Source organism: Glycine max, chromosome 12 (genome assembly GCF_000004515.6).
Source record: "Glycine max cultivar Williams 82 chromosome 12, Glycine_max_v4.0, whole genome shotgun sequence".
NCBI classification, from domain to species: Eukaryota; Viridiplantae; Streptophyta; class Magnoliopsida; order Fabales; family Fabaceae; genus Glycine; species Glycine max.
The window spans coordinates 38,484,348-38,492,802 of record NC_038248.2 but is presented as its reverse complement, the minus strand read 5'-3'; the positions used below and the strand labels follow the sequence as shown (position 1 = coordinate 38,492,802).

Here is an 8,455-nt window from a genome sequence, read left to right as displayed (position 1 = left end):
TAGTTGATCCAAGCTCTTTTTTCTTTTTCTAGGTCATATTTATCATTTTATCTTCCCACCTTTACTTCATATCTCGGTTCATCTCATCCCACTTTATTCAATTAGACCAAAAATGAAGTAATGCATGTTTGATAATTTAATAAACATGAACTTTTAAAACAATAATTAATTATTTTTGTGATAATTTTACTATAATTTTGTGTTTACATAATTTTCTACCACTAAACTAAACACACAACTAGTCATTTATAATTTCTCTCAACAAAATAATGCTTTCGGGCATTGCTTGGCATTATTGTTATACAAACTCCCGTTAGTTATAGCATATTTTTGTACATATACCTTGATTTTAATCATGTTATATGAAAGCATTGTTTTATTAAACTCTTGACAAGAAAGACTAGAGAGATGTTGTTAACTGCTTAGCAAATGTATCAATTTATCAAAGTAATAATAAATGGTAAGATCGAATGTTGAGTCCACATGAACTTTGATTGTTCTTAGAGTTTGTACATATCGAATTTTAAGTAACGGAATGACTAAAAACGAATATATTTCAAAAGAATATCACAAAAATATAAAATTTTACTATAATAAAAGACATAAAAATAGAGCAAGATCCAAGATATAAGAAAAATAAACACTTTGGGTGAAAAATGACACTTGATGCAGATTTTATAGGAGTGTTGAGTGTTTGGCTTACCAAAAGTACTCTTGACACAATGTTGAGAATTTTTCACCATTTAAAGCTATTTCAACTATTAGCTTCATCAATTAAACTATTCTAACCGTGATTTGTCATGGGAAAAGCTTAATTTCCTTAATTTCACTCCTAATCCCTTAAAAAGTTAAATAAATAACTTTAAGAATAAAGATGCATAAATAAGGTTAACTAACATCATTTCATCTCTAGACATGGATTACTTAGAAGTTCCTTCAATTTCTTAGAGTAAAAATATTTCCCAATGATTAAAATCCTATGTAAACGGATGATCAAATAATAAACAAAATAATAAACATAGAAATAAAACAATAATACTGAAATGACATTAAATAAATAGTAAATTATATCACAATTTTTTGGTATCCAAACTTTCAATAATGGATAACTTAATTTTTCATTATCATAAGAGACTCAAAACAAGAAGATGGGACAAAGAAAATAAAGAGAATGGAAAAGGAAGAACTCCCAAAGTGAATTTTTTTTCTTCAGAAACGTGCCCTAGAATCCCTTCAATGGAACAATGCATCTCCTTATAAGACACCTCAACAAAAACATAAAAAATGAGCTCCACTAAAAAAAAAAAAATTGAAGACAACTCAAGATTCTTGATAAAGTTAGGGAATATTACTAGAAATATAGCATTGCCAGGGAGAGCTAGATTACCCATTAAGCTAAGAAAATTCATGGCAAGCAAAAGAAGTTCCGACTTTTTGAAAACCGACATTGGAGGCTTCAAACCAACAATAATGAAGGCCCAAGTTATTTAAAACTTGAAAAATAAGTCATCTTCTAGGACAAAGACAATGCATCTGGGACATAATCAAGACTAGTGCATCTAGAGCATAACCGAGGCCAATGCATATGGGAGAAAGACAAGGGTAAGTGCATCTATGGCATAGATGGGGCCAATGCATCTAGGCTCATCTATGCTAAAGACAAGTCTAGTGCATGTACGAGAAAGATAGGACAATGGAAGCCAAATAAGACCTCGGTTAGGGACAGAGGCAAAAAATGTGGCCGGACCTACTAGAAAAGTGGAATAATCATTGGAAAGAGGACAACATAAAAAAAAGGGCACTGTCAAACAAATGCAAAATGCATGAAGCCAAACTTCAGGGGTGGCGCCAGAATGGAGGAGCAACAACACCGGTGAAAGTGTGGCCAAAAAGGTGTTGCCATGCAGCTCCACACGTCGGAGGAAGATCCACACTTTGCTGTTTGGCATGTAAGGAAAGTGGCGCGTGAAGCCTCTGATGGTGACATGCAGACCAAATCTGTGTAGATCGGTAAAAGGCACACCGATGTCAAAAAATGGAAAATGGTCATCGGAATGCAAAAACATATCACCAGAATGGATGACATATAGAACAAAAACATATTCCCTCGGTCAGGATCTACATAATTAGAGAAGATTAAATTTCCTCTAAATCAAACCGGTCAAATCAATTTCTAATGAATGAAATATTTATTCTTGATTCTCAAGATATACATTTAAACATTGATATAGCATATTACATTCATACCGATTTGATCACAACCATGGCAGCATTTTCCTCTTATCTGCTTAAATTAAGTGCAATAGCAACAAATAAATTAATAAAAATTACAAAAAAACAAGAAAACAAAATATTAAAATTTAACACCCACAGAAAACCCGGTGCATCTAATAAAAATGAAAAATTACACTATGCAATTAATAACACTATCTTGAATGTTGAAGAAGCATGCAACAATCAGAACTTTGATCATCTCAGAGAATTATAGGAACTCAACTGAATAGATTCAGTAGTATATACAATTTGAACACTCATACATACAAATGCTATGTTGGTCTATTTGTTTACATGAATTAAGTGTGAGTTCCATATACTCATGTCGCATCATTTCCTTCACAAGCGGATGATCTAATCAGCCACCACCACCGCCACCGCCACCGTCATTAGAACCACCCCCACCATCATCACCACCAAGTCCAGTTAGACCACGATTTCTTTTTCGTCGATACTCGTGGGAATTGTCAGCCCCACAAGCAAATATGATCATTGATATAACCGAAAGAGACAGAAAAATCATTCCCAGCAAAAATAAAACCCCAGATTTATGCATAATTACTTCATCTCCGTAGCCACCATGAAACATAGCAAGGAATTCTCTGCCCATCTTTCACTAATTAATTTAATGGGAGTTTCTCTTTCAGAAAACACTTGGCATCTTTATATATCCGATCATGACCCCTTGATGATCTAAAAGTTAGATGCCACAAACTTGGTCAAAATCTTCTAGAGTTTATATAGAAAATTAATAAAATAAAAAAGGTGCATAAAAAATTAGTAAAAGCTAGGTTGGATTTATCATCCAAAGTTGGTAAAGGAGTATTCTTTTGTATGAATAAATAATCATGGCAGGCTATAAAGTTGGGACTCACCGATTCAGATCCTAACATTTTGTGGTTGAGAACAGAACATTTTTTGTAACGTGTCCAATTAGTTAAATTTTTCTTTGTTTTCCAAGCGGTGCTTAAATGATGCAAGTGTCGCGAAAGGATATCCACCAAATTATGACAAATCACGTGTTCACCTACCAAAACTTTATGGAAGCACTTTAGGAAGTATTTAATAAGATGAATGTTTTGAATTTTTAAAAAAATACGAGAATAAATTTTATCAATTAATATGAAAAAATAAAAAAAAAATCCCTGCAGGGTCAAATGCCATTGTTAGTGTGGTGTCGTCTAACTCTCTAGGCAAATTGTATTTATTTTATATTTTCATTTTGGCCTAAACGTAAATTTGAAAATCAAACCAAATATGTACCAATTCAGTTGCTTTAACTATGAGTATAATTAATTTTGCACAATTCTTAATGAATTCAATTTTACGCACTAAATTTTACTCCAGTTGCAGAGAATTGGGGAGCTGGGCTAGGAGACTCACAATTACAAAATCATTCTCTGCTGCGTTTTCAAAATTGGAGGAAACAGATATTTTGGACAAATAATACAGGAACAGATTGCATTAAAAATTGATGCAAATTACAGATGCAACTTTTTATTGAAACGACATATTTATATTCACAAGATGCAAAAGGCAATAGTGATTTACAGTGCCAGTTATATACAGCTCTGCCATATAGAAGCACAAGGGAACCAGCCATGCAGAAGGATAGAAACACATAATACTGATGCAAAAATTACATCAAAATTGTTGTATACATGTCAATTATCAAAGGCCCTTCTCTCCATAAAGCTCAAGCTTCTGAAATGGGAGGTGTTTGTAGATCCTGAAAAATTGAAGAGGACTTTATGCTTTTATTTCCTACATCAGTAGTTACACAAAAACATGCACAAAGAGTTATCAAATTACCTCAGGGAGCTGCAGATGTCCATGATATGCATTAGAAGATTTAACAATTTGTTTCCCACTTAGGATGCAATGGTGTTGTCTTGGGAGTTTTAGTGTTTGCAGTAAGGTTGGACTGTGAAGTCATGTTTCTTTTGCAAATGGTAGGTAAAGTGCGCTTAAGCCAAGACTCTGATGGAGCTTTTAGTGCAGGAAGGGCAAGAGGAAGTCCAAAACAGCTTGCACCAGATATTTCTTGATGGCCTAACTTTGTAAGACATTGGCTTTCTAAGTCAATCTTCCCATTATATCTCACCTTTGAGCTAGCCAAAGTGCATTCTTCATCAACCCATTTGGCAGCTAGTTGTCTCTTCAAATCAAGTTCTGAATTCTGAGTTAGGATATCAGAATTTTTGTCCCTGCCATATACTTGACTTTCTGAATTTATCTTCTTAGATTTAATCACTTTAGGACTTGAATCTATTGAAGAATTGTTATAAATGCCACTATCTCTTATTGAAGTCTCAAAATCACCCCCTATGTTATTGGTTTGAGACTTAACCTTGTGTACAGAATCAACATATAGAGTTTTCTCATGTACATGGCTTTCATAACTTGAATCATGTTGAGTGCAACCTCTTTGATATGGGTCAATGCCATGCTTAGATTTTACAAGAATATCCAAAATCTCTTTTTCTTCTGTAAATCCAGACTGGGAATCCCTTAACTTTTTCCCATAAGGAGTTCTACCTTGCTGCAGAATAAGAAAGGTGAAATAAAGATAACAACACCTGAAGTGAAATAATGACTAAAAAAGAAAGAAAAGAAGATAGAGACAAATTAATACCTCTTTTGAAGATCCAATGTGAGAAGCAGCTGATTTAGCTTGCATTCCATGAGCTGCATTTCTTGGAACCCTATCCACCATTCTTAATCCAGGCATTGGATTCAAAAGGCAGAACCGAGGAAATAGGCCACAAGTTGTAGTTGTGTAGTTTTCATATTCACTGCAATCATCACTTTCTTCCCCATCAATATCTTGAGTGTAATGTGGCAAAGCTTTTGGCCTATGCTGGTTAATGGGACATGGACTTTCTGTATTCACTTCTTTCTTTTTCTGCTTTTGTTGTTCTTGTCCAATATGTGCTTTCTTGGAAGCATATTGAGGAGTTTCTGATGTCATTGCCTTTGCTGCAAGCAAGAACCTATCAATCATGAAATTGCGACCTTGTTGGTGATCACTTGAGAAACTTCCAAATGGTTGGACCTCTTGTTCATCCCATCCACTCAAGCCACTCACACTACAGCTCATGAAGAATGATTCAGTCCTAGAAAGTGAGTCACGAGCATCTTCATAGGCCTCATCTCCATCATCTGACCCAGAACTTTCCTTCTCCCTAGTTTCCCCTTTTGAATTTTTTGTTGCTTTTTTGTCCAAGGATGCAACACTTTGAGAGTTGGAAAGTGTGCTTCCAGTTCTCATCTCAGCAAGTGATTGTTGCTTAGTTTTTGATACCCTCCCAGGTGGAAAGTTTGAAGTGAAGGGAGGCTTCTCAAAATCTTGTGTCTGTAATTTGCTTTCATCTTTTGGTCTTCCTGGTGCCTTCTCCCATACAAAAGGAACATTTCCAGCATTCCTCTCTGGAACTGAATTTAACTCTGATTTGTAAGCAGGAGGAAGTGGAAGTCTGGCTAATGAGTTCTGACTTTTGCTTTTGTGGTCTGTTTCAGAGGCCAATGTTGATGAGAACCTCCTCACTGATAAAAGTGGCTGATTCAAATTTAACTGCTTTTCTTCCATTAGATCTTTGAGCATCATGGAATTAGCTTCTGTAAAACACCAAAATCAAATTGCACTCAAACACGCCATTTTGAGCAACATGTTCAAAAAAAATACACTCACATTATTACAGTGAAAGAATGTCCTCAGGGCAAATTTTGTATCAAAAGTAGAGAATAGAACCACTGAACACAAAATAACCTACAATACATATAGGTCGGTATTCCTGGTTGACAATTGATGATACAAGAATATTGCAATAGGTGGAGTTAAAAATTGGAATAAACCGCTTAATGGATAGTCAGCGTTTGAAAATGAAAATTGATCAATATGATATAACTACATTATGCATTTAAAAGAAAAACATTTACCAGTCTTTGCTAAGATAAAGATAATCAATCTAGAGTAGGGATGAACATAAGTAAAAAATAAAAAAAAAATAATTGTCCCAGTGAAAAGTGCTAAAATAATTTGAAGATTTTTAATCTGCAGCACCCTAGTCAAGGTTTTAAATTGCAATCCCAGTAGCCATTGTGACAATCCTTAATATTGCAAGAAATTGCTAACAAATGCAACTGCAATTGCGGTCACAGTGAACACAAAAATCTTGATGTTGCGGTCAAAATAGCAGTCATAATCAAACCAGACCATCAAAGAAATGGAAAATTTCAGTTTTATCAGTTAAAGCCAAGGCCATCATTCATCAAAAGTAGTCACTTCATTCAAGAACATGGACCAAGAAAGTTTTGATGGTGGCATTAGAATAATAAAGAAACATACTTTTATTTTCTAAACAACATTCACATTCACTCTACCTCTCATCGCCATGTACCAAACGAAGAAACTCCAACACACACACGCACAAGAACACAGAAAGAAAGAGTTTAGGAAAAGAACCTTGGAAAAATGACTCGACCCCAGGAATCAACTCACTTTCTTCCGTTGGAAAGCTAGTGAATAAGACCTGCAAAGCAGCCAGCAGAGAGAATATAGAAGCAGAAGCAATTTCGTGTCTTGCACTAGACCATCACATAAAGAAGACAAAGAAAGAAAGGAATTGTTTTTTAGAATAAACTATTTTGTACGCTTGTGTTTATTGCTTTGTTGCTGAGGTGAAAATCCTTCTCTTCTCTCTGTTTATGATAGCATAGAATTCCTTTTTTTAAAAAAAAAAGAAGATAAAATGTAACTAAGTACGTGCACACATTATGATCATTTTCATGTTCCTTGAGACTTTCAAGCAAATATTTAATTAGCGGACACTTGTATGGGATCATGCGACTGTGAAGCCAAGGCAGCGTGATAACCATGATTATGGTACGAATCAGTACACATAAAATGATAACTATGAATGTGAAAAGAGTTGAAAATGACAGAAACACCAACCCTGCCTTACGTGCTCGGTTATTGAGGGAAGAATAATGTTTGCTAGACACCTTGGTGAGAGTTACACAAATAGAAGAAGATAAAGAAAAATCTTAATGAATGATGTGATGGCATAATATGAGAGATAAAAAGAAATAAAACGTGTCAAATAAGTAATGACACTATTGGAATTGAAGTCTCAATAAATCAGAAATTGTTAGGGAATGATCTTGTCCATTACATTTGCATAACTTCCATTTTCTTGTTCTTCCTTCTATTTTGTTTATTCATTTTGGTCTTGTGTTTATTTTCTTGCTATTAGAAATTAGGAATATACTAAATCCAAATCCGCGGGATAAGTTTTTTGTTATGCGATTGATAATGAGAAGAAACCGGCGCACAAAGCAAATAACATATGCTAAAAATAGGATTATTTTATCATATTATATCTATAATCTCATTAATTAAACTAACTAATAATTTAAAAGTGTATATGTAATCTTTGTTTATCTACACAATACAAAAGAGAGAGAGAAAAAAATCTATTTATACTCCAATGTACAAGACATTAAGCAATGCTTATTATGATTTGAAATTGTCCACGCACCAAAAAATCATTATTATTTGAATATGCCATAAAGAAAATGGAGGTTGATTCAAATATATATTTTTATAATATGTCCAATTTCAAAATATTAATTTGGAACAGGTGATTTCAAGGTCATGTTACATGTAGTAAGAAAGGTAATAAAAAACAGTAGCATAAAAGAAAAACTAATCTATACTAGTCTATAAAAGAATATGTGAAAGAAGTTTTTCATTCTAGTACACTTTTTTTTCTTTTCAAAATTACTCATTACTCATTAAGAAAAACAGACAAAAATATATATTCTCATTATAATTATCTTCAAAGAATTTTAAAATTTTATTATATAACTATTGTTGTCATGTTGTTTTAAAAACTAAAATACGCATATTTACATTATGAATTATTGAGTTATATATGCCTCTGCAAATATTATTGTCCGAACATTTGCAGACTCTGAAGTCTGAACGGTAGATTCCTTACATACTAAGAATATAGTTATAATTACTTAAGCTACAATATATAAGAAAAACAAGGCTGAATTCTACAAAATTAATTTCATTTGAAAACAACACACGAGTGAATAATTAGAATATAGTACATCATGCATGTGCTAGAGCATAATCATACAGTTGGATTTCATAATTTTCTACATGTGTCAG

At 33.5% G+C, this 8,455-nt stretch overlaps 1 protein-coding gene and 1 long non-coding RNA gene across 2 annotated transcripts; both read right to left on the bottom strand.

Moving 5' to 3' along the window:
* Window positions 1-2,359: 2,359 nt before the first annotated feature.
* LOC106795436 (uncharacterized) lies at window positions 2,360-3,317 on the bottom strand. The gene is made up of 2 exons (XR_001383975.3): window positions 3,150-3,317; window positions 2,360-2,967 (listed from the first exon to the last, which is right to left on the bottom strand). It is a non-coding gene; the product is annotated as an uncharacterized lncRNA (long non-coding RNA).
* A 404-nt stretch (window positions 3,318-3,721) lies between these two features.
* On the bottom strand, window positions 3,722-6,877 carry LOC102668249 (uncharacterized). Its single transcript, XM_006592811.4, has 4 exons — window positions 6,740-6,877; window positions 4,910-5,892; window positions 4,087-4,816; window positions 3,722-4,003 (listed from the first exon to the last, which is right to left on the bottom strand). Exons 2-3 carry the CDS (start codon window positions 5,879-5,881, stop codon window positions 4,127-4,129), a joined length of 1,662 nt encoding a protein of 553 aa, XP_006592874.1. The 5' UTR covers window positions 5,882-5,892; window positions 6,740-6,877; the 3' UTR covers window positions 3,722-4,003; window positions 4,087-4,126.
* Window positions 6,878-8,455: the final 1,578 nt, after the last annotated feature.

What these genes read in the sequence shown, in the direction of transcription:
- LOC102668249 (XM_006592811.4), bottom strand. Translation starts at nt 5,881, where the DNA reads ATGATGCTCAAAGATCTAATGGAAGAAAAGCAGTTAAATTTGAATCAG. An exon ending in ACATTGGATCTTCAAAAGAG is followed by an intron (nt 4,817 to 4,909) that starts GTATTAATTTGT and finishes CTTATTCTGCAG; the next exon opens with CAAGGTAGAACTCCTTATGG.